We start from the raw sequence: 25,969 nt of genomic DNA, 5'->3' as shown, positions 1-25,969 counted from the left end.
ATGTCCCTGGCAATAGTCCCTTCTTCACAAGACAGATGGTGGACCCTGTGTCCACCAATGCACTGCAGGGCTGGCCACCAATGGAACAGTCCAAATATAATCCACGTGTTGGGCCACAGCGACCTACCATTGGAGTGATGGTTCCAAGGGGGGTTGTGGTTTGGGGTGAGGATCCCCTTACTGCTTCACCCCGCTGGTGTTTCCCTGAAGGGCCTGAGGTCTGGCTCTGGGACTGGGTGCTGGACAGTCTCTGGCAAAATGTCCTGGTTCTCCACAGCGGTGGCAGCAATTGGGCGGCATCCGGCGCCGTTGGGTTCGAACAGCTTGAGCTTGACTGAGCTCGTCCTGCGCAGAGTCCTCCAACTCATGGTCAGCAGCCCTCACCAGTGGAGATCGCTCAGTTGACCCAGCACACAAAACGTCCTCCGCCTGTTCAGCTCCTTTCAGCGCCTCCCCCAGGCTAGTGGGAAAGGAGAGACGCACGTGTTGGCGCAGAGGTTCAGGTGTCAGACCCCGCAGAAATGCATGAAGGCTTAGCTCTTCCCTGGCAGCACTTGAAAAGTTAGGGTAGCCATGTCGTATGTGTAGTTGAATGTCAGCGGCATAAGCTCCCAGACTCTCTCCACTACGTCGCTGTCGTCTGATCAGCTGCTCTCTGCTCTGCTCACTGGACACTCTTTGGCCAAACCTTCTGTTTAGGGCCCCAGTAATGGCTTGTAGGTCACTACGTACTTCTGCAGACAAGTCTACTAAGACCTGAAGTGCTGGACCCTCCAGAGCAAGGGCCAGGTGGATAGCCGTCTCTCTGCTGCTCCGTCCATCATGCAAGGCAGCTAAATCCACTTGGGCAAGGAAAGGCTCAAGAGGAGTCAGGCCGCTAAATCTCGGTAGCTTTGCCGGGGTTTGAGTAATGCTGCTCCTCAGCTCTGCAACCGGAGGGGTTCGAACAGTCATTGAGGTTTCTTGAGGTCTTGCTCGAGTCACCGGGTGTGCTAAGCGGGGAGTACTGGTACCATCCGGTTGACGGTGTACCGAGGCCTTTTGTCTTGTGCCTTGTCGCAGGCGTTCCCGAAGCAAGCTGTTCTCCAGGGTAAGTCGCTCTATATCACTAGCTATCTGCTCCATCATTGCGTCTTTCTGACAGCAGCAAAATCCCACTTCTGACACCAATGTGGCGGCTGCTCTCTCTCACGTAGGTCAGGATGGAGCAGAACTCAGCTATGCTAACTAGCAAGGTGCTAGTGCCTGTCGCCTAAACTGTTTTAGCAGGCTAAAAAGTGAGCTGACCCGTGCCCCTTACACCGCACGACCCCAGGCAGCTGTTATTTTAGGAGGCACAAATGAAATGGCAGAGTCCAATGTCCTCAGATTAACCATTTATTAGGCCTTTTCAGAACTAAACAGAACAGACCAACATTGCAAATGTCTTTACTGGAGATACCCAACTCACTCATGGTTTCAACAAAGCAGACAGAAAACTCCCATAATGCATTCCTGCCATGGGCAGGATAGCCACATCGACAGGATCACTACAGTACTTTCCACGATAAAGTGTGTATCCGGTTGCAAAGAAAATCCATATAAGAATCTGATGCAGCATACAAAAAGTTATTGCTCTGACTTCAAGATAATTTTTGGGAAGATTTCTTCCTGTGTATGAGAAAAAGAGAATAATAAGCCACAATATGAACAAGAAAACACAGGAGCTTAATGATGCTTTGTGCTTTTCTTTGAAAACATTACACCTGAGGATATATTTGTCTGAGTGTCAGGGTACGGTGTGGGTACCGGATCCGGTACCCACAACGGCTTTGGGTGGGATACTGCCAGATATAAGTTGGGCAGCCTGACAAAAAAAATAAAGACAATAGAGATGATAAGCCATGATCCGTGATACTTTGTAACTATATAGAATTGGTATTTCTATATATACTGCAAAACATGCCAAACTGAACCAAACAAAAAAAAAAATCTGGTGTAGCTCAGCATGCAGGAAACATTCGGGGGTTATCCAAAAAAAGAAGAATAAGACACTGATGACGCACAGGCTGACTCAAATAAATGCCTGAGTTATAATTTTTGTGTATTTTTGAAAACCTGTTAGTTTGAAACCTCTTGTTCTTCTTTTTGTATGTTTGCGGTTTGGAAATATACAAATGGAAAAAAGAAACAGAATTTAAACATTTCGATGCTGCTTAAAGGCAAAATACTTGACTTATTCATTTTCTTTCCATTCCTTTTCCGTAATCTTTTGTATCTTACATGCCAAAATTCTGTTTTACAAATTGAAAAAAAAAAGATCAGAATATGCACATCTTGTCACAGTTTCAGTTTGTTTGCCTTTGTGTTTTGGTTCTTTGTTTTTCTGTCTTGGTTTGAGTTCACTTCCTGTTTTATTTTGTAAGGTTTCCTGTTTTGTTGTTGTCTCGAGTTTAGCTTTTGGTCCCCACCTGTCCTGAGTGTTTCCACCCGTGTCTCGTTTGTCTGTATGTATTTAAGTCCTGTCTTTCCTTTCCTCTTGTGCTGCTCCATAGGTCACTGCTTCCCTCAACCCCCGTTCGTGACACATCTACATTTTGCATGATGGCATGACACTTGCTCCATTCATTTTCCATAGTCTTTTGCATCAAATGTTTTCCTGTATTTTTTTGAACAAATAATAAAAACGTCGTTTTGGAATCCAGCCGATACATCTAAATGTACTATAACTGTACAATTTCCTCAGCACATGATCAATGTTTGCATTTCTATTGATTTACTGCTTAAAATGTAATTGTTCAAAACGGCAAGCAAAAAAGATCTTGATTAATGACTTTAGAATTTTAATTACATTTTTAGTTTTTTTTCCAGAGCCAACCTCTTTCTTCTTGTTGTTGTAGACTAATAAGGGCAATGTCACCTTTATTCTATTGGGATTTTTTGTTTGTTTTTTGAGGGAGACTGTCTATTTTTTCCTCTCTTTTAAATATTTAGAATAAGACTTTTGACCAATCGGATAAAGTTTATAGACTTAACTGAATTAATTTAAGGGTGGTCCCCCATCAGTGCTTCATATTAAACTCACTTTGTGCATGGCTGTTTTATGGTTTGATCATCTTGAATCTTAAGGCAAAGAAAAATACCTCCAACACTGAAATGAAGAGTACTTTATGGTGATCTTAGATTTCCTAGTAAATATGAGACGGAGGCTACACAAAGAAATTTCCCTTCCCTTCTACCTTACTTTTTGCCAGCTTGAATTATTTCTTACCACATAGAGCGGGCGTCAAACTCAAATTCAGTGGGCCAAAATTAAGCAGTGAATTAAGGTCACAGGCCAAACTCAACATTTATTGAAAATTAACTGCAACTTATATGTAATATTTAACCTTTTCATAGAGTGTCTTCTTATGTTATAGTCTTTCCTTATGGCCATGTCAGCTCCGCACACAAGACAAACAGGTCTGTCCTTTATATTCGTGAACAGATAATCTGCCTCCCCTTTCTTGAGAGCTCTTGTTGTCCATCTTTCATTTGGCCATTAGTGTGGAGGGTGAAATTAATTTGTCCATGTGACTGGAGCATGACTGTCAACAGAAAAAAGGAGTGCTGGCCAGTTTCGACTGCGCCCCAACATATTAGCAAAGCATTGTGGGATTTGTATAGCGGTACAGTATATACAGCGGGCCAACTTTAATGCACATTTTATATGATCTCGTGTGCCACTTATAATTACACTGCAGGCCAAATTTGGCCCGTGGGCCTGAGTTTGACACATGTGACATAGAGCAGTGGTCCCCAACCCCTGGCCCGCGGACCAGTACCGGTCCGTGGGTCATTTGGTGACGGGCCGCACAGAAAGAATAAATAACTAACATTACCGTTTTATTTATTTCGGAATCTGAAAGTTGTTTTATTTTGAAAAATTGCCTGATTTTCTGTTACGTCCGTCTATGTCACTCTTGACGCAGGCCAAGGCGCTCTTCTTGTCTTTATTTTTTTTGGTCACGCAAACGTTTTTGGAAAGTTTCTTTGCCAAAGGGAAAACGCCCAGACAGGAGATAGAAGAGGAGCCTTCGACTTTAAAAAAAAAAAAAGCTACATTTAAGAGACAGTACCGGTACTTCTATTTTGTACCATGAGTGTGGGAAGGGGAGAGGATAATGACACCTCTGCAATGTACAATGACATGCCTATCAAAAGAAAAGCTCAAAGTTCGTCTTGTCATGTTTCTTTTCTTCCTTCGTAGTAGCGTCGCTACAACAATCATCTGTCACATCTTAAAGAAAACGTCATACCGGTCCGCGCCGTGAAAAAGGTTGTAGACCACTGACGTAGAGGAAATATGAGGTGAGAGAAAATGTCCCCAGGTTTATAGTACAATAGTGAGAGGTTTACTCAGGTCAACAACAGCTTTATGGCTCAGAATCAGAGGAGTGTGACTCAAATTCCCATTAAAATAAAAAATCTGGGAACAACTGATTAGAGTTCCATTACCAGTGATAAGCCTCCAAGCTACCCGCCTTTGATTGCAACCCAAACCCTTTTGCACTGGCTCCTTTTGAGCTCTTCTTGGTGGTGGGCCCAAGGGGAAGGGATCTCACCTCATCTCTTTGGGCTAGATCTGACTAGGGTCCATGTGAAAGAGCCCCAGTAGTTTATCTTCTTTGGGTGAAGGTGCTCCTGTCCCAGGTGGAGAATTTTTAAGGATCGTAGAGTATTGTTCATTATTGAGGTACAATCAGAACCTGAGATCATCAGGAGGATTGGAGCAACATGCCCTTTGTGCACTGAACATGTCACACAAATGTGAACGCCACATTGCTCTTTTTTTTTAACATGTGTGACCTTAAACATGTGTGCATTCTAGTCAACAACCAATTTTGAACCGACAAAAGAAAGAAATCATGGTCCTAAACATATAACTATGCAGTCAGTGGTCCCTTTGCCTGTGCTGGGGGGGGTTGGCGGGGGGCCCTGCTCGGGTGGGGGGGGCCCAGCGGCGCCGGATGGGCTGCCCATCTGCACCTGGGGCTGGGATCGGCCCTTCCCTGGCTCTGGGACGGGCGGGACAACCCTCTCAGGGCCCCCGGTCGCTCTGGGTGTCACCCGCTTCGGCTGCGGGGTCTGGGGTGGGGTGGGGTGGGGGGCTTGTCGGCCCTGTCCTGTGGGGGGGGCGTTCTGGGGGGGAGGGGGGGCCCATTATTAGTACGGGTCGGGGGGACTAGCGGGTCGGGGTCTCCGCTGAGGCAATCAGTGGTTGCCTCGGCCGGTTGGCCTCCTCGGTCCCGTCGAGGCCTGACCAGAGCTCTTCTAGGGCCGGCGTCTGGGGGTGGGGGCCTGGGCTTGCTCCGGGGGGGGGGGGGGGGGGGGGGGGGGGCGACGCTTTCTGGCTCCTCTCTCTCTGTGTGGGGTGGGTGGTGCCGGGCCTGGGGTGTCGGCGCCTCCGGGGGTGGGCCCCTGGGCTGGGTGGCCCTGGCCCCTTTGCTGGGGGTGGGCTGGGGGACGGCTGTTTGACCACCGGGGGACAGTCTACCAGCTGTCCCCAACTTACCCCCTTCCTTATATAACCTCATATTAGGGTGAGGGGGTGGGGGGTCTAGCCTGCGATGCGCCTTGGGGGGGGGCTACTTGGGAGTGGCCCCCCTCCTATGATTGCCGTATGGAGTGGGACCCCCCTCTTTCGGTTTTATTTGCACCTTAGACATGTAGGGTCCTTGATAGGGGGGGTGCTTGGACATCACTGCAAGCAAGCAGCAGATGTCCTCCTGGCACCCTACCCGCCAATTTTAACCGCACCTTAGACATTTAGGGCCCCTTGGTGTGGAGGGTGAGGGGACATCACTGTGAGTAATCAGGAGATGTCCCCTTAGTGCCCTACTCGCCAATTTTAACTGCACCCCCCTTAGTACACACACCCCTCCCCCTTCAATATATACATTCAAACATAAACACACACACATGCACACAAACACCCTCTCAAACACCCATACACGCACACACATTTTACAAGGAAGGTGGGACCTGGGTCCATCTGTCCCCTACCCCTTCCCTGGTGGGGGGTGCGGGCCCCTTGGCGATGGCGGCCGTGTCCCTTGGGTGCCGGCTTCCTGGGCCCGGCGGTGCTCTCTCCGCGCGGTGGGGGAGTTCACATTACATCTGAGCCGGGGGGGGGGGGCTGGTCCCTTGGGGGTGGGTTCTGGTCCTTGCTCCTGAGTGCTGGGCCCCGCCAAATTTCCAACTGTGGCCGAGCCTGGTCGGGCCATATTTATAACACCCCTTGTGGGCCCTCTTTTTTTCCCCGGGGTTCCCCCCTCCTGAGCGGGGGCGGCGGGCCCCCTGCCTCGCTCCTCCCTGGACCAACTGTGGGCCTGGCGGATGGCTGCCTGGAGTGCGGAGCGGGTCTCCCTTGGGGGGTCCTGGCTCGTACCTGGGGTTGGGGCAGGGGGATGCCCGGAACTCCTGGGTGGTGGTGGGGTGCTCGTTTGGGGCTGTGGGCGTCCTTCTCCGGTGGGGCTCTGCGTTGGGTTCTCCCGGCGCGGCGGGGGGGCTGCTCTCCTGGTTGGGCTGGGGCGGCGCTCTCTTTCCCTCTGCGCCTCCCTGCTCTCTGGCTCTGGGGGCCTCGCGGCGGTCCTGCTGGCCCTGGCCTGGGTGGCGGTCTTGGTCGCCCGGGGGGCGGTTGTTCCCTGCCTGTTCCCGTGTGGCGTTGGGGGAATTCCGGCTGCCGCTGCTGCTGCGGCGGGGGTATGGGTGTTGGGGTGGCTGGGCGCTCCTCCTCCTTCTTTTCACATTCCACCATCCATTTTAGAAGAACATAAACACTCACCTGAGCACAGGTGTTAGCTCACCTTTGCACTAATAGTTTGCATGATTGAATGAATGAAAGATTTCACACTAGTTGGTTTAAAGGCATAGGTATGCGTTCGTGAACACTATCTGTTTTGTGTGCATGTTGACATGTGGACATTTTTGCGGCTAGCAGGTGTGTTGATAATATTTGAGTGTGTGTGAACAGGCCCCGCCCTTTTTGTACTACATTTGAACCGTACCGTAACGATAAACAACCAGTAAACCTGTCTGCTCTATGCTGCTTCATGGTCTTACCCCTCCTTCCCCTCCTATTATCACCCTCCTACCCCCCCCTCTCTCTAACGTCCCTCTCTCTTCTTCCCCTCTTTCCTTTTCCGTCCGGTCCAACACCAAAGATTTTCAAACATGATTGAAATTAATAAAGTTTGGCCTCAATTACAAAAGGGGTTTATTCAGACATACCTTTGGTTTGTCTGAAGATGAATAACCCCTCTTGTTAAAATAAAATATGTCCAACACAAGAGGCCCTCAGCTCTCATCTGTTTGCCTAGCTGTTGGACAGGACAAGTTAAAAAAAAAACAAAAAAAACAAAAACAAAAAAAAAACTATGCAGTCAGTGATTAAAATAAAAAGAAACTGAATTAAGTCAGGAATGATAAACATTTTGATTTCTGTTCGTCTGCATTAGATGTTACTACACAACACAAATGTATTTGTGTGCTAAGTATAGTCCTGTAAGTAAGTCGGAGAATGTCTGTTGCTCCTTTTAGGGTAGCGTGGTGATGAAGTGATGGAAGGGTTCTCACCGGGCTCTGGGGCATCATCATCAGGATGTAGTGGCATCTCCAGAACCCGTGGGGTTATCCGTTTGAAGAACGAAGAGTTCCTTGTCACAGAGTGTCCATTTGTGGTGGCTGTGATCATGGATCCTTTGATGTCCTTCACTTTGTATGGTCTGGTATCATATGGTGTAGTAAGCTTGCAATGCTTGGTTTGCTTGTGCAGCACAACGTCACCAGGAGCAAGAGCATGTGGTGTAGCATTACGACGCACATCTGCATAAGATTAAATCTTAGCTTTAGCCAAACTATCTCTTGCTCTTACTCTACAGTCCGAACTATTTCCTGTGGAAGAAGGAAGTGAAGGTATCTTCGTGCGCATCTGGCGTTGAAACAATAGCTCGGCAGGAGAGCTCTGAGTTGTGCTGTGAGGTGTAGCTCTATACTCTCGTAGAAAGATGTTTAGCTGTTGTTTCCAGGGAATTCCTTGTGAGTTTGCTCTTATGGCTTTTCCTAGCGTGCGCATCAATCTTTCAGCTGCAGCATTGGCTTGGGGCCAAAGTGGCGTTGTACGATGATGATGAAACCCGAGATAGTTTGCAAACTGGAAGAACTGATCACCATTAAATGGTGGGCCGTTATCAGTTTTCACAACTGCAGGAATCCCCAACAACGAGAACACTTTGTCCATGACAGGAATGATTGTGTTAGCTGAGGTTGACCTCACAATTTCAACGACTGGGTAACGTGTATACTCATCTATAATAACAAGTAAATATTCCCCAGTGGGAAATGGTCCACAAAAATCTGCACTCACGCGGTGCAACGGAGTTTCAGGAAGAGGCGACATTCTTAACGGTTCATAATTGGTAACTGGTGTAGCAGCTTGACATGCAATGCAATCACGTACGGCAGCCTCTGCCTTCTGGTCTATATTTGGAAACCAGACTTTGGATCTGAGCAGTGCTTTGGTCTTAACTACTCCTTGATGTCCCTCATGAGCGAGCTGAATCACTCTATCTTGTAGGGCAGCCGGAATCACTAATCTGGTACCACGTAGAATGATGTCCGATGAGGGCGATGTTGTCAGTTCTTCACTCACTCGTTTGAAGCGGTCCAGCATATCTGCATGCAGGGACTTGTGGCTTTGATGCCAATTGTTGTCTCTGATGAAAGTGGAAACCTCTTGAAGCACAGGATCCTTCAGTGTTTCAGCCTTTATCTCTGAGTGTCATAGCTTTAGGTGTTGAATGAGTTGCGGCAAAATTCACGTACTCCTCAGCCACCTTAGTAGCACGTGTGCTCTCACATGATGGAGAAAGCATGGGGTGACGAGACATGTAGTCAGCCGGGTTTTCAGCTCCCTTTCTGTACTCCACCCTGAAGTTATAGGGCTGAAGCCTCAGGCCCCATCTTTCAATTCTGGCACGTGGTTTTGACTTGGGATCGTTCCATATGGCTTCCAAAGCTTTATGATCAGTGACAAGTGTGAATGGATGACCATAGAGGTAAAGGTGAAAATGCTCACAGCTCCAGACAATAGCCAGTGCTTCCTTCTCTGTCTGAGAATATCTGGTCTCAACATCACTGAGACCTCTACTTGCATAGGCTATGACATGTCTTTCTGCTGTTTCATCTCGCTGGCAGAGGATGGCACCCAGGCCAACCGGGCTAGCATCCACCAGTAATTCTGTCTCTCTGCCTGGATAGAAGTAGGACAAAACCGTGTCACTAGTAAGACCGTCTTTCAGTTTTTGCAGTGCAATCTGCTGGTCTGGGCCCCACGCCCAAGTTGCATCTTTTCTTGTGAGTTTGCGTAGTGGCTCAGTGATGGACGAGAAGTCCTTGATGAACCTGGAACAATAATTGGCCATGCCAAGGAGACTTTTGATGTCACTGGGAGTCTTGGGGTCAGAGGCCTGGTGAACAGCAGCGACTTTTTTTGGGTCTGTGGACACACCATCAGCAGAGAAAATGAAACCAAAGAACTTCGGTTTGGATTTGTTAAATTCACATTTTTCTTTGTTAAGAGTGAGGCCACTTTCCTTTAGCCTATGGAACAGAGCTCTAAGGTTGTCATCATGTTCAGCCTGTGAGGCACCAAAAACTATGATGTAATCACTGAAATTCTTCACACCAGACAGACCTTGGAGAGTCTGACAGATGGCGTTCTGAAATACCTCAGCAGCAGATGATATTCCAAAACTGAGTCGTTTGTAGCGCTTGAGTCCTTGGTGGGTGGTGAATGTGGTGATGTATCGACTGTCAGGGTCTAGCTCCAACTGATGATATCCAGCTCTCAGATCTAATTTCGAAAAAACTGTAGCTCCATTTAACTCATGAACTATGTCATCCATGGTAAGGGTGATGTGGCGTTCTCTCTCAATAGCCACGTTTGCTTGACGCATGTCGACACAGATCCTAACTTTATTGGGGTCCTTGGGCTTTGGTGGTGTGACAATAGGTGAGACCCATGGTGTTGGTCCAGTAACATCCTCAGTGATGTCATCTGCATCAAGTTTGTGAAGCCCTTCGTCCGCTTTCTTTCGAATATGAAAGGGTACAGGTCGATGTGGTTTTATTGTGGGTCTGATGTCAGGATTTATGTGAAGCTTTACCTGAAAGTTTTTCAGTTTCCCGATGCCTTTGAACAGTTCTGGGTGACTAGCCACAAGTGTATCTGCAACCGAACCACCTGGTCCTGAAGTTGAAACTGCAGTGACCACACTGATTAGTCCAAGCGCTGTGGATGTCTTGTAACTGAGAATATTACATCCTTCACCTTTAATCACAAAGAACGTGCACATAATTTTTTTGCTACGCTTTGCCACGCAGCACTTAAATACACCACTGACCGGTAAGGAAACAGTAGAACGGAAAGGATAATTTTTTGTTTCAGTGTGGCAAAGTTGTGGGCGTGGTTTCAGTTGCTCAAAACATGTTTGACTGAGACAGTTTGCTGAGGCTCCTGAATCTATCAGAACGGATATAGTGAATCCATTCAGTTTGATCTGAGTTTGTGGCAAGTGAAAGTTTCTCAGCATCAACTGCAAAAACGTATGCATCATCACTGCTGGAAGAATTATCCGGGTCTTTACTTGTTGCAGCCGCTTGTGTGAAGTGAATGTTCCTGGAGTTTTGACCATTTCTGCATCGTGGTGCTTTTGAGGTGGTATATGTCTGCTTAGAGCGGCACTGTCTTGCAAAATGGTTTAATTTGCCACAGGCTCTGCATTGTTTGCTCTTGGCGGTACACTCTCCTGTGTGAGGATAATATCCACAATTCCTGCAGCGGTTGTTGGACTGTTGTTTTGCTGACCACTTGCTTTCACTAGCATGCGTGGCTGATGTTTTGGGAGACACCTTGTTGACTACTGCTTCTGTTTTTTTTCCCATGCCTGTAGCTTGCATTTCAGACAGTTCGAGTGCTCTTCCACAATCAAGGAGGTCATTTAAGATTAATTCAGGCTCCCTTAGAGCCTTCCTGCGCAACCTCGATGATGTGCAGCTTTGTATAATTTGTGTTTTAATCTCTGCTGTTAAGTTCGTAAATTCACAATTTTTTGCCAGTATTCTCAGTCTTGTATGATAACTGTCCAGATTTTCTACTGGTTCGTGTGTGGCTTTTCAGAACATGAACACTTGATATTAAATATTTTTCTTTGGAGAAAAATAAGTTGTCAACTTTTGTTTTGTGTCTGCATATTTATCATCTTCTGCTGCTACTGTGTCGTAAATATCATGGACTCTTTCTCCTTCCACATGCAACAATAATGCTTTCAGCCTGGCATCTCCTGTTATGTTCATAGCAGTAGTATAGTTTTCAAACCTTTGCACCCACTTGGTCCAACGAGGTCCAACAGTGCCTGGATCCATTTATGTGTCAAAAGGAAGGAGAGTCGCCATGTTTCCTGCCATTGTCGATGCACCTTTTTTGTCTTTCTTCTGCTTTTTTTTTAATGCTGCTGTTCTTGCTCTCTTGAGAGAAAAAAAAAAAGTATCCAGAGTTCACTCCTCGTCGCCAATGTAATGTCCGTAATGCTTAAAAAAAAAAAAAAACGGACAACGGACTGCAACCAAGTATCGGCTTTATTTCCGAACACGCCTCATTACATCTCTCTAGAACCGTCTCGCGGTGTTTTATACCTGTTAGAGTATATATTTCTTTTTGCCACTAGATGGGGTAGTTTCACACCAAACATGTCACACAAACGTGAACACCACACTTACATGTGTAGTCTGCACAGGACACAGAACTGTCTTTGGGTTCTTTAACCCCCCCAAATAATAATAATAAATAAATAAAAAGTGACTCAGGGTGATAAAGAGGATAAAAAAAAAAAAAAACATAAACAAAACTTTAACTGTGAATCTCTTATATCATTGGGCGGGTGCTCTCTGGCCCGAACTGTGATGGGGATGACGGCGAAGTTGAACACCGGCCACATTAGCTTCATCGAGCACTTTGAATGTCTGTTAACGGCTCTTAATGACAGGTTTCAACCGTCTTGAATCCACAGATCAAAAGAATTGTCTGACCGTATTCCCTCTTTACCCAGAGTTCACCACTTCCTTGCTGAACTGGTCATCTAAAATGCAGGGAGCGGCCTCTAGTGGCATAACCATGTATCTTTGCTTTTTCTCCACTTGGCTACACATGTTAAGTGTTCGCCACAACCTGTGGCTTGCAACTTGCATGTAGAAAAACTGTGCATGAACATTTTTGCTCTTCCGGTTTAACGAGAAATTCTGGGCAGTCTACTTAGATGCCCCTTATAGATTTGTGTATTTTTTGCCTGCAGACAGCATGAATCCACCCCTAAGGGCCGCTGTGACTAAAACCTAACGAGTGGAGGATAGAAATATTTCTTAAAAAAGTAGTAACAGATCTGTCAATTTTTTTTTTAACATTTTGTCTCATATAGTTTAAGTATACCTATAAGGAACATTGTGTCTTATTGTGTCTTATTCCAAAAAGGTGATATAGGATGCAGGTTTTAGTAGACTGGGCTTTTGACAAATACAGAAAATTGATCATAATCTGAAAAAATATATTTTAACAATGACATGACAAAACCATAAAATAAAAAGATTACAAAACTTAACTGAAACCAGACTCCTAAATACTCTGGTTACCTTAAAGGAACAAAAAAAAAAACAAAACAAACCAGAGTACAATACTGACAGCTGAGAATGTTTGTTTTATTGTCTAAGTACAGTCATTTTGGGTTTTGTCTTGGTTTGTATGTGGTTGTTGATGTATGTGTGGCCTATTATAGTCGCGTTGCTTTTTATAAAAAACGCATATCATAAAAAATTAAAATCTTTTGCTATTTTCATTTTTCTAAAAAATTACCCTTCTCATAATTTTTAACATGACTGATTCATAAATGCTAAACCTACCATTGTTGGTCTTATGCTATCATCACCCCAAACTAGATGATGGTGATGAGGGGAGAGGGAAGGAGATGGGGGTGGGGGGTGGATGGATGGATGAATGGAAAAAGGCTGAAACTGCATTTTCCTTCATTTTGATCCTGTGGTTCATTCCCATGTTTTTATGGTGGCCTTTCAACCCTTGTGCTATCTTAGATGAACCCACCCTTACATTGATGTGTTCTGCCTACCATGACAAAGGAGGATAAAGGTGGAAAGATTTCATGTAATCCATGGACACCAGTGAAGATCACAAATCATTGAAGAAAAAAGGTTCAGCGCACTGTCTAGTGGGTCTAAATGACCCAACTCCCAACGTTAAAGTGCCTAGGATAGCACAAGGGTTATAGCTGACCTAAAGTAAAGCAATAGAAAATGCGATTTTTGATTTGCATTGTTTAAAATGTTTTCCATTGACTTCAGATGCTCCAACGTAATCATCCTGTGTGGCACAGGGTGACTTATCTTCTAAAGGATTTTAGATGTGTCTTTGTCAAAAGGAAAAAAAAAACAACAGAAATGTTTCTCTGTATATTCCTGTATTCTAATTTATTCCCAAAAAAACAATAGTTCATGTGTATGGTGGGCATAAACCTCCAACTAACGGTACCTTAACCAACACAAAAACGGTTTTTCGTATATATTGAGTGTGTCACATTTGCTTTATCTGACAAAAAAATAAAAAACAATTTAATCGACAAAAGTAGATCAACAAAATGATAAATGAACACTTATCTTTCTTATGTTACAGATGTTAATCAGCAGGCAGATATGACAAAAAAAATGTTGAAAACGTTTTTAAGGTATACAGGTTATTATGTGAATACATATGTGGCTCATATTTTTTTTTATTGTAAATCAATCAATATACTATAGATGAAGCTACAGAGATTTATTATATTTGAAATGATTAAAAATTGAAAACAAAACAAAGAACACAAGAAATTATACGCAAAGTGAGTAAAATGAGTCTAAACACTTATGTAGGTACACTTATGTACCTACCATGTACCTAACATGAGCCTACCTACCATCTGGTGTAAAAATCTCTGCAAACCACCTGCAAATCTGATATGCTGTGGCAACCCCTGAAGGGATAAACCGATATGGGAACAACAGTTAGCAGAAAAAAGTCTAAATTCTAAAGTTAAAGGTACTCAGAAGGCTTAAAGCCATGAGCTTCATGTCAACAACCACTCAGAGTTGTGCATTTATAATTACTGGCTATTTGATCTGGTATAGGACTGAATGACATCTTGAAAGTACTGCTCAGTATTTTTTTCAGGTTTGAAAATGATTATGTAACATCTTGGAAAAAAATAAACAAGTAGAAAAGAGTAAAGACTTAAGAGTGTTGCCACAGCATGACTAACATCAATGAACTTTACATCAGCAAAATTATTCAAAGTTGAAAAGCTAACCCAGATAACGATCAGCAATAACACAGAAATGGTTATTGTTTTGGCTTCATTGTAATTTTTTGGAAAGTTCTTTCCTGCTAAACTAAGAAAAATCATTAGAAATATTAAAATAAATGAGATGAGTGAGCCATCTACAAATGTATTAAGCTCACAGCCCAGTATAATTCTGTCAAAGTAAAATTTATGTTTGAATAGTTTTGGGGGGTCAAGGGAAAAACGGTTGATAAGTAAAATGGCCTGGAGCAAAAATGCAGCAGAAATAAACATCCAGTGTACATTATATTTAGTCCAAATCCCAGAGATATTATGAAAATTTTCGGATAATTTGAAAATACAAATAATTTGAAAGGAGCGCACAAAAAAACACGCCACACAAACAGTATAGAACAACAGAAATGGAAAATACCTTAAGACACAAAACGCAACACTGGGCTCACCGAAGAAAAAGAAAACACTGATGCTGCACAGGCTGAGGCATCCTAAAATGAGGAAGCACATTGGACCTCCAGCAGATCGGACAACCGGTGTGTTGTAGTTGAGGGCAAAGAGAACAGATATGGCTACAATGAAGGCCAATAAGATGATGGTCCCAATCATGATACCTATTGCCACAGGATCGCTGAATTTTACGTAATCCAGCTGCCGTATATTGCATGTTGTACTCCCCTCTGCAGACCACTCTGTGTCCTTGCATTTGATGCACTTATAAGGATCTGGTGACATAAATGAAAAAGCATTAGTGTGCTAAAGTTAGCTTCACTGTTTTTTAACTAGCTGAGCTTACCTGTAGTGTTCAGGTAAGTTTCTTTGGGACAGATTGTACAACTGAAGCAGCATTTGTGGACTCCTTCCTGTTTTTTCATATATCCATCAGGACATTCTTTAGAACAAAAGGATTCAGGCTGCAAAATAAACCAATAGCTGAGTAACAACATTAAAAGTAATCATATTGATTAAACTTTTTAAGCAACCATCAAAACTAACATTGCACTTTACTCCACCATTTTTAAGTAACCCTCAAAAGTTGGCATCATATGTTCTATATTTTTTTACCGTCATAGAAAGTAATTTCTGTCCAATAAAAATTGCTGTTTATTTTTAGATATATGGACTTAAAGTATAAGAATACATTTTTATGTGCTGTAAACTGTATACTAGTGAGAGAGGAAGGAAACCTTGCCTTTTTGTCTCCATGCCAATGGATTTTAGACTCGTCAATGTCAAAGTTATGTTTTGGGTGAAATGTATAAGAACCGATCTCTTCTGCATCACCGATCTCATTCCAGAAAACTATGGCATAGGGTCCAAACTTGGGGTCACCATTTTTATCAAACTGAACTGTCTGGTTTAAAAGTGTGAACTTTGACTTTCTAAGTTCTTCCAGGACCTATGGAACAAAAACGATAATCTGTCAAAATTCAAGTGATCTGTCAGAATATTAAAACACCGTAATCAAATGTTTATATTTGTTATTATGAGGTAATGAACACAATAAAGTCAAAGTTTGTCTGATGACACATAACAGAGAATCTCAAAACTGTAAACATTGGCAATGGAATCAAGACATTTTTAAATATCCTATTTGCTGATATTTTCATCAAGCATCGACACCTAACGGGCTAAAATGCTGAAAAATAGGAGTATTTCAGGTGAAAACAAGGAAAAAATGTAAATAAATATACACTTTCATTAGTCTATAACAAAATTATTTAATTCTTCTTGGTTATCACTTTTTTAAATGCAGAAAAGACATCTTTGCTTCCTTACCATGTGTGGGTAAACTTTAATGCTGTTGTTGCAGCTGCCAGCTCCACACTGCAGCACTGCATGTAAGGCATGGGCAACGGCATATACAGCAGAGTAAACAGGAAAATTAAAAGAGGGATCTGCTGTAATGATATCTTCAACGCTCACGCAGCTGTAGTTACACTTCTGGTCACAAAATGGATCCTGCTCTGGATTTTCACACTGATTTTGAGCTTTAATAGACAAAACAAAGTCATCAAATCCTGGGATTTTTAGTTTTGGCTCGGCAATCCCAAGAACAGTCCCAATATTTCTGATTCCTGTTTTTTTAGGGAGCTCTTTGTGAAGAGACCAGGCATCCACTGCTATCCACACCTTGTTGGTAAGATTTTGTTGGATGGCTGACATAATGAGTCTTTCAGCTGTCCACTTAGTTGTAAAAACAATTATAACGTTTATCCTGTGTTGTTCCATCTGGTTGATAAGTTTAGTATAATTTGTGTCCTCTCTGAGACCATGACTGAATGCCAAGCAGATTTCAGTGTCCTTTATCTTTTTCACAAACAGATCCAGGCCATCTCTTCCATAATCATCATCAATGTAGAGGAAAGCCACCCAGGTCCATTTGAACTCTTCCAAAAACCTCAAAATTATTTCTATGACGTCTTTATTAGGATGCACTGTTTGTAAGAAAGACGGAAAATTCTGTTTTCTGGAGAAAACTGAACTGGAGGTTCCATAACTAATCTGTAAAACAAAAAATGACACCTGTTCAAAAGAAAAAGTAATGTGCCTTTTGATTTAACAATTTAAAAAGAACTTTATGAGAACATCAAACAGGAAAGCAGACATACCATCGGAATGAGGTCCATCATGAACAGCGGTGCAACAGTCATTGTTGCTGTGCTTGTGCCTGTACCCACCACTGCAATCACTTTAGAGAAGTTTACAGATTCTTTCCAAGGTTGAACTGAACCATCAACAGACATCAGGCTGAAAATACCTGGAAAATTCTTTGTGTCTGAGCAATGGTCAAATATTTCATAGCCAAGAGAAACATTGGGTAGTAGACTGGTAGAATTATTGATTTCCTCTATAGAGAATCTCATCATCTGAAACCTCCGGTAACTTGACAGTGAAAACTCTTGACTGTAGACAGGAAAAGTGCTACAGATTAATTTATTGATATTTTCTTATTGTTGTTGTTCTACACAGATTCACGGTAAGCTTAAAAAAAAAACTTGAGTTCAACAACAAAAATCAATTAAATGACCTTTTTCAGAACACCATGATATTTTTTTCAGATTACATATTTTTGTAAAACTTACCTGGAACAGATGATGGCTTCTGGGATGTTCTGATGGAGAGTTGAAAAGGCGTAATGAACACCAAAAAGTCCACCAAGCAGGTAATCTCCTTTCATTTTAAACTCTGAGGATTTGGGGAAGCATTCAGTCTCTGCATGCAAGTTACAACACAGAAGACACAGATAAAGAAAGATCAATATAAACATGGCTATAGCTGTTGGTATGCTAACGTGAATTCCAGCTCAGCTAGAGACTCCCTTTTCTAACAGACTCCTCTGAATGAATCAGGTTGCGTTAGAATAGAAATTACTTAAATTAGGAATGATGTCATAAACACAGTTACAGTTAAAGAAAAGCATGGAAATCAATTTGCATTTATTTCCTGGTAAAAAGGTTTCCTGAAGAAAAGAGGGATTAAGTTTAGGTCCATTTGACCAGAAGCACAAGAGTTTTGTGCTTTTTAAAAATGACAAAATGGGAAGTTTGTGTGCAGAAAGATGAAAAATTATCAAAAGAAAATTATCAAATTATCAAAAAATTGTCAAAAGTTAAAGAAACAACTACAAGTAACTGTAGCGAGGTGCCTCTGTGTAAACATGGCTCATGCAAATTGACACTTGTTGAAAAAATTCCACTGAAATTATAGAACCTCAGGCAATATTCAAAGCTGAAAAAGCCTCTTTGTGTTTGCAAATATCCCATGGTTAGTGTCCTCAAAAATCCATGGAAAAACTAGATGCCTAAATGATAAGCTACTTCTTTTTCTGACAACTTTTAATTTGCAATAAGTGACCCAAAATAAGCATGAATGAAAATGTGTTGCCGTACTGTTTCGTTTTTGTGTTAAATTGTCAGGTTGGGGGGGCTGTGGTAGCGTGAAGGACCCAGAATGCAGAGACAGGAGCACACGGTTCCAGGACAAAGGGTTTAATGACTTACAAAAAGTTCTGCAGAGCAGGGTAACAAAACAAAAACAAAAACTCACTGTGGGCATAGCATGATAAACAGGGCAGAAGACGTACATGGAAGAGACATTAATGACGTTAATGGACCAGCACAAGAGGAAGGCAGAGACAAGACTTATATACAGACAGGGCAGACGAGACACAAGTGAACATGATCAGGACAAATTGGAACAAAGGAAGTAAAACTCAAAAACATGACAAAACAGGAAACCTTTCAAAATAAAACAGGAAATAGAACTCAAACATGACAGAACAAGATATAAAGGAAAAACCAATACAAAAGAAACCCAAACCATGACAGTACCCCTCCCCTCAAGGAACCGCACTGAAAAATTGTCAAAAGTTAAAGAAACAACTACAAGTAACTGTAGTGAGGTGCCTCTGTGTAAACATGGCTCAAGGAACCGCACTGAAAAATTGTCAAAAGTTAAAGAAACAACTACAAGTAACTGTAGCGAGGTGCCTCTGTGTAAACATGGCTCATGCAAATTGACACTTGTTGAAAAAATTCCAACCAAAGAGTCAACCAAAGAGGAGGGGGCCTGTAAGACAAACTGACAGGCAACAGATTCCTAGGAGGCCGGGCCTGGCACACCAGTGAGACCGAGAACATGAGTCCGGAGGACAACCAGGAGGCCGCACTGTCCGGCGAGGCAGGTCCAGAGGACAGCCGGGAGGCCGCGCTGTCCGGCGAGGCAGGTCCGGAGGACGGCCGGGAGGCAGCGCTGATCGGCGAGGCAGGCTCGAAGGGCGGCCGCGAGGCAGCGCAGTCCGGCGTGGCAGGTCAGTAAGGTGGCCGGGAGGCCGCGCAGTTCGGCGAGACAGATGAGACGGGTCCGGTATAAAGTCTGGGGCCAGTGTGGCTAAGTCAGGATGCGTTGGCCGTTCAGGTACCGGCGAGGAGTCCTAAGCCTTGGACTCTTTCTTTACAAAAGAAACCCAAACCATGACATAAATGTTAAAACCATATATGAGGAGAACGGAAAGGGACAGATGTTCAGAATAATGGAAGATTGGTAAGTATCTTTTGTTTCCCAAAATTTTCCCATTTTCAGAAAAGCTGGTTTAGTACAGTTTTCTTATGTTTGTCTGCCTTTGAGTTGTTTGGGGAAAAAGTCCTAAAGTGAGAAGATAAGGACGCGTCTACAACTTGCATTACTCAAAAACCCTGGTTCACTCTAAGACAGGGGTTGGGAACCTTTTTGGCTGAGAGAGCCATAAACGCCACATATTTTAAAATGTAATTTAGAAAGAGCCATACAATAATGTAGTGTCCCTTTCCCACACTGAAGCACGGAGACTTAACCTCTTTTAGGGTTCTTTATTCTGGTTACTGCAGACCACAACAAACCACGTACAATTAATTCAGCAACTCCTGAATCTCTCCCGCCGAGACGAGAGCGCTTCTCCCAACTTTATATTCACCTGCTCCTGCCCTCCCATTTCCCTTATTCGGCCCATAGCTGAACCCCATTGGGCCTAATTACCTAACAACAGGCTGAGCGACAGAACTGAGGGCCAATCAGATCTCTGTTTGATGCGTTCAATGAACTCCAGAACTTTTAACGAGGCCCAACAGCCAAATTAAACGAGTAAGCCCTGGCTGCAGACTGCAGAATTGGTCAACATAGTGGAATGCTGAGGAATGTGAACACGCTGTGGAATGTTAACCCCGCCCACATTGAGCCCGTGCATTTGATTCACCTTTGTCACTGCAGCTGTGATTGCAGGAAAGAGGAAGAATCAGTGGAGCACATTTTGTGTTGTGTCATTGGTAATTGTATGAGGAAGAAAGAGAACAGAGGGGAGGAAAATTTGAATGGTTCAATGTTTTTTTATCACTCAATGATTCAAGCCCCTCTTTCATGTAACACAATAAAATTCTGTTTGTTTTATTTAAAAATATTTATTTTAAAAGAATGTATCTACATTTAATTGACCTAACACAAAATGTATTAATAGTTTCACCTATAACTCCAGTAATCCAAAATAATTGAGTTCAAGTACACTGCAAAAACTGAAATCTAAGTGAGATAAAATATCTTGAATCAAGCATATACATGCTTATTTTTTAATGATAAGATAATTCTTCTCAATCAGTAGCTTTCATACTAGATAATTTTTCTTATTTTAAGAGTTATGATACTTGATTATCTCAATAAGATATTAAATCTTGTTACTAAGATTTCATCACCTATTATGAGTAAAAAAACACTTGAAACTAGAATCTCAATAGCGACAAAGTAACATTATGGTACAAAACTGTATGTTCAAAGTATTATTTTCTTGTTTCAAGCAAAAAAGTAAGAATTTGTGACATTGGCAAAACTGTCTCTTCCAAAATGTAATGAAAATAAACATATTTAGTCCATTGTTTTACTGTCAACAATACTAAATATGAATAGTAGTACAGTAATAGTGTAAATTGACACTTAACATTTTAACATTTAATTTGTGTAAAATTTAAAATAAAATTCAGAGAATAAAATATTTATGTTTTCTATGATCTTCAAAGCTCAAACTGCAAACCACTTTAAGAACAATTCATCAAGTCATGATGTCTGAAACACAAAACGAGTCTTCACTGCTATACAATCCTATTACATCTCCAAGATAGTATTTTACCTGTACAAACTAGGTTTGGCTATACTTCACCACCTGTTTCTGTAGAAGATGGGAGGGGTGGGGGGGGGGGGGGGTCAAGGAAATTCTAATGTTAAGTCACTACATTATCTAACAGCATAGGGCAGTTTAACAAATTAACTTTTAATTTTTTACAATTTTAAAATAAATATGGGATTAATTTGTTACAATAATCTATATTTTTATATACTGTATGGATTTCGAATTCTCACTCTATACGTTATTAATATTCTCTGGTTTGAAAATGTTCATAACATGTATGTTACCCCAATTTTATCACATGGTACGTTCCAAAATCAAAAAGCGCGAGAAAGGTCCACATTCCCGGTGCCATGGATGGAGATGAAAGAACGTTTTTTTTAAATATGGATCCTACAACTACAGCAATATTTAAAGGTAATGTGGATTTTTTTCTGTCTTAGGGGATGGACTTTAGAAAGCTAGCTAGTAAGCTACGGGCATCACATGCTAGTTTGAAGTGTTTTACTTGGTCAGCCCGTGATATGGGTATCCCTTGCTAATAAATGTACGTTAACAACCATGCTTCCAAAGTTGTATATATATATACTTTTTAATTGTTGTAAAACTTTTTAAGGTAGAAAGAAGGAACTTCCAGCTCTGTATCCCTCCGCCAATAGACTGAGCCGCGTCGTGCTGTGCCGCCGAGGGGAAACGCGTTTTTCACAATAAGGTGCAATGAAGCATCTTTATTTAATTTTGGGATGGCAAGCCACAGGATTTTTCTAGAACAACGAGCACCAGCGCTGTCTAATATTGGGGAAACGCCACAGTTCATCGCGAAGAACGGCCCGCTGCCGTTGGGGGAGACGTGCAGTTCAAACAGAGGAGGAGGCAGACACGCCTCCACCTGTGAGCAGATTCCTAAGCAGATCACCTGAAATCCAGCTAGATCAAACTATACTTAAAAATATCTTTTTTAGTGACATAAGGAAATTTTTTTAAAACAAATAGATAACCTGGAAAAAAAAATTTGAGGAATATTTTTGATGGGAATCAGTGCACCCAGAAAACAAATTGAGTTCTTTTTGGACGGCCTGGAAGCTGAAGCCACAGAGACAGACTGAAGTATGGCCACTGAGGTCAAAATATGGATGTGTGAGGGGGGCTTTTATGTGTCTGCATGTGTTCAACTGAACAGAAACTATTTAAATATCAGTTGTTAGCATTGTTGATATAAAATCAGATTTATACATTTAATGTAAATGGCAGGCAGATTTGATCTTTAAGTCTGTTCCTGTTTCAGAGGTGTTTAGACATTATTTTCAATATGGTTCTATGTGTTTTCTAGCTGCCAATATTATCACGGACATGCTTCCCAGTCTGTCTGAAGAGGACTTGCTTGATCTCTTTCCTGGGCCAGAGCCCTTTTTCAGAAGGAGAGCCATTTGGAGAATGGCACATGTTGAAAATGAGGTGATATTTTAATTTAATGTTGTGGTGATATTTAATCATGGCATATATAATGTCAGTGAAGCTTTTCCTTTGAATGTTTTTAGAACACTGCCATTTACTTGTAATTTCTGTGAGATTTAAGGGTGAAGAGTCAGACCAGGTCCAACCAGGCACCTCCTCTGGACTTTGCGATGCCAGCACTATTTCATCTGGAACAAACCCTGTTTCAAGCCTGTCTTCATCCTCCATCATTAACCCATCTTCAAACTCAAGAGACCAACATGGCATCAGCAGAACTGTTCAGCTTGTGAGTCAAATCTGTGAGATATGTTGTGTACACTTACACAGAGCTGGAACATGCAAGATTCACTTATTTTGAAAAGCAGAGGGATGGCCAAGAAGGAGACTATACACTCTCTAAAGAACTTTGCTGTCGCTTAATAAGAAATACAGTAACAAGCATGATCGAAATCAAAAGAGCTGCAGGAGATGACTTCCAGTATCCATGCAGCCATGAGATAACCGTGATAGCTAAACGTCTCATTGAGTATTTTCCAAAGCTGCAGGACAAATCTGCAGCTTATGGGGCCGAGTGGGTAGGATCATATGATTTATTCTAGATCAGTGCTCGTTAATTTCGTTTAGAATCAAACTATTTTTAAACAATATGTTGTGTTTTTGTTAGGAATCTGTCAAGAAGCAGCTTTTGAAAAGGGTCCAGAATGTGAATCCTACCAAAAAGAAACAGGGAGCAACTCCATTAAGAAAGAGGCGCCGGGACATACGTCTTGGTAGCAGCAGCAGTCAGGAGACATTTGCTGATGACACAGAGTCAAGTGGCTCTACTTTGATCTTGGAAAGATCACCCCCAGAATCAAGAAGCAGTCCAGAGGCTACGGAGATGGCTGGTAAGATCACATATTGATATTGTGTTTTGTTGTACAACTAAAACTAATGTTGACAAGGGAAATGTGTGTCATTTTACAATTTCATCTATTAAAACCTAGTTTAAAAATATATCATAAGTAAGTATGCTAATATAAACCTTTTTTTTCCTGGCCAGCTTCATAGCTTTGTTAATAATAGATCATTAACCATCAACCAACTAAATAAAGATTTATCATCTAAAAATGGGGGTAATGTGTGTTTGACTCACTACAAATCAAATACCAAGATTTTACTTTACTTGTATTACTTGTATTATCAATTACTTTTGATCATTAAATTAATTTTGCATTAATTTTGCTATGGTAACAACTTCAGCCCAGTTTTAATCACGTTTGATTTTAAAAATGGAATAATAGTTGTTGTATTTTAAAACTGTAGACATTTGTTTCTTCAAACAGAAACACAGATTTGTAATTTCATTTCATCAGAAGAGTGTGAAAAACCTGACAGCCGACAGAACCAGGCAAGACATAACAAAGTTCTGCAGGAGCTTTACAAGTCTAGGCCCACACCCAACAAAAAGGATGTAGCCCAGCTGCTGGACCTTGAATACCAATCGAGACGGGTTTACATTGACCCTGATGTTATGAAGGAAAAGGACAGAACCACCAAAATTCTTCAGGCATATCCCTGCTTCAGAGATCTAGATCATGTGAGCAAATGATTTTCAGATGGTTAATGTTTGCATTAGTAAAATAAGTCGTACTCATCGTAAAATGTTGGAATTTTGTTTATAAAAGTCATAGGATTTTGACAATTATGTTAATAAGTTAATGATTAGCAGGAGTTTGATTGAAATAAAATGTATATATTATTTCTTTATGTCAGATGTGCATCGGAGCCTCAATCAAGGAAAGCCCCCCATCATTCCTGAACTCAAGAATCGCTGCAAAAGTTTTCAAAAAAATGATGAGGCCTCCAAAGGGACATAAAGGTAATTGCAAGCTTAACCACAGTTGTACTCATAGACAGTGTCAGTTATGTGCTGTTGTATATGTGCAGCAGTCATTTTGTTTTATAGAAAATATTTGTATAAAAATGTGTGGTAAAACCAGTGTTTTTATTAACTGGTGGCTAAATGTGTTTAGTGTAACATCCTTAAATCTTAATTTTATTTTGTTTTTTATATTTGTATTTTTTTTTGCACTAAATGAAATGATGCTGTTTGTTTTTCACAGTAAATCAAACGATTGCCTTGATGAAGGCTTTGCCAGACATGTTCCCATCACCTGTCGCTTCATCCAAGAAGTTAGAACAGTCGAGTGAGGTGATGCTTCACATCCTAGAGGTAAGATGTTTATGGGTAAACAACAGGTTTTAGTCTTACTTGATTTATAGTTTTTATTTTATTTTTTGCATTGTTTTTCTTTTTGTGTTTCAGTCTGCAGAACACCCCAACACCTTTCTTCAATCAAGACCTCTCCTGAGTCCCGTGGTGATAGTCTTTGAAACAAACTGCATAGTAGCCATTGGAACCATGCCTGTGCTGATCTTCCCAAAGGAGGACATATCTGATAGTGTGATGTATATCATGGCATGTTACTACACCTTTCATCTGACGTATTCCAAGTGCAACACTCCTATCTGTGCCGCAGACATAAGTTCTTATGGACACTATCCATGCTCAAGACATGACTTCCTCTTACAAAGAAGCTATTGCAGAGTGGAAAAAGTTTTTTACTGAGTAGACTTCGACTATATTACAATGTAACTGTGTTGAAATGTGGCCTGTTTGGCATTTCACAGTATCAATTTAAACTTTCCTGTGTGATACTCATTTTATGCTATTTACAGCCCTGTTTGTAGTCATCATATGTCTGTCTTTCAACCTAGACAAGCAATAAGCATGTTTCTTTCCATTCATGTGCTTCTCTACAGTAAAGCAGTTAAAAGGAGCTGGATTCATATCGTCATTTAAACACATTTGCGACATTTTTATGGTCAATATAAATGCAGGTATTTTGCCTTATTTCAAGAATTTCAAGTAAATTATTATGTATAATGAGAAAAGAATAGTGTTAACTGTTCCCTTAGTATTCAGAAAAGTACTATAGTTTTTTGTAGTATATTTGGATGGTTTCAAGAAATGCATCCCTAGTGGTTTGGATAATTTCAAGAAAACCTTTCTAGCAAAATCTTAATTAAAGAATATTTTTTTAACATTTTGAGAAAAATAATCTTATAAATTCTATTTATATCAGTAGAAAGTTGCTTGATATTAGTAAAAATATACAAATTTTAAGATATATGTGAATCCTATGAGGTTAGATTTTTTTTCTTGTTTTGAAAAGTCTAGATAAGCCACATTTTCTTGTTCTGTTGGCAGATAATTTTTCTTATTTTAAGTTATATTTACCTTATTTTTGTACTTTTTTTTCTTGTTTTTTAAAGCAGACTTTTTGTAGTGTAAGGGGCATGCTGTTGAATGCTGTTTTCCTGTTTCTCTTTATTTTTTCTTTTTGCCGTCTTACGGCTACAATTTTTCACCTATTTTAACCATTCAACTATTAAAATGTTCAAC

At 41.5% G+C, this 25,969-nt stretch overlaps 3 protein-coding genes across 3 annotated transcripts in view; 1 reads left to right on the top strand and 2 right to left on the bottom strand.

Annotated features, from left to right (window-relative positions):
* Nucleotides 1–15,368, bottom strand: part of LOC101157424 (uncharacterized) — a 30,937-nt gene extending 15,569 nt beyond the window's left edge. The window contains exons 1-2 of the mRNA XM_004085629.5: nt 15,211–15,368; nt 14,864–15,139 (exon numbers count right to left, since the gene is read on the bottom strand). Of these exons, the coding sequence (XP_004085677.5) occupies nt 14,864–15,139; nt 15,211–15,361 (427 nt within the window). The 5' untranslated portion in view covers nt 15,362–15,368. The remainder of the gene's footprint in view (nt 1–14,863; nt 15,140–15,210) is intronic.
* Nucleotides 15,369–15,406: 38 nt separating this feature from the next.
* Nucleotides 15,407–20,081, bottom strand: LOC110013327 (taste receptor type 1 member 1-like). The gene is made up of 4 exons (XM_020701092.3): nt 17,501–20,081; nt 17,027–17,321; nt 16,194–16,919; nt 15,407–15,813 (listed from the first exon to the last, which is right to left on the bottom strand). Exons 1-4 carry the CDS (start codon nt 17,683–17,685, stop codon nt 15,466–15,468), a joined length of 1,554 nt encoding a protein of 517 aa, XP_020556751.1. The 5' UTR covers nt 17,686–20,081; the 3' UTR covers nt 15,407–15,465.
* A 1,295-nt stretch (nt 20,082–21,376) lies between these two features.
* LOC111947650 (uncharacterized) lies at nt 21,377–25,343 on the top strand. The gene is made up of 8 exons (XM_023956486.2): nt 21,377–21,483; nt 22,397–22,521; nt 22,643–22,807; nt 23,186–23,408; nt 23,877–24,100; nt 24,277–24,382; nt 24,627–24,736; nt 24,830–25,343. Exons 1-8 carry the CDS (start codon nt 21,420–21,422, stop codon nt 25,130–25,132), a joined length of 1,320 nt encoding a protein of 439 aa, XP_023812254.1. The 5' UTR covers nt 21,377–21,419; the 3' UTR covers nt 25,133–25,343.
* The last annotated feature ends 626 nt before the right edge of the window (nt 25,344–25,969 follow it).

Source organism: Oryzias latipes, chromosome 7, assembly GCF_053564925.1.
Source record: "Oryzias latipes strain Hd-rR chromosome 7, Olatipes_Hd-rR_3.1".
Taxonomy (NCBI): domain Eukaryota; kingdom Metazoa; phylum Chordata; class Actinopteri; order Beloniformes; family Adrianichthyidae; genus Oryzias; species Oryzias latipes.
This window is presented reverse-complemented; position numbering and strand designations above follow the sequence as displayed.

Coding starts and splice junctions, on each gene's coding strand:
- LOC110013327 (XM_020701092.3), bottom strand. CDS start 17,685: ATGTTTATATTGATCTTTCTTTATCTGTGTCTTCTGTGTTGTAACTTG. Junction 17,322..17,500: donor GAAGCCATCATCTGTTCCAG/GTAAGTTTTACA, acceptor TCCTGTCTACAG/TCAAGAGTTTTCACTGTCAA. Junction 16,920..17,026: donor TGATGGACCTCATTCCGATG/GTATGTCTGCTT, acceptor TTTGTTTTACAG/ATTAGTTATGGAACCTCCAG.
- LOC111947650 (XM_023956486.2), top strand. CDS start 21,420: ATGGATGGAGATGAAAGAACGTTTTTTTTAAATATGGATCCTACAACT. Junction 22,522..22,642: donor TGGCACATGTTGAAAATGAG/GTGATATTTTAA, acceptor GTGAGATTTAAG/GGTGAAGAGTCAGACCAGGT. Junction 22,808..23,185: donor TCAGCAGAACTGTTCAGCTT/GTGAGTCAAATC, acceptor TGTTTTTGTTAG/GAATCTGTCAAGAAGCAGCT.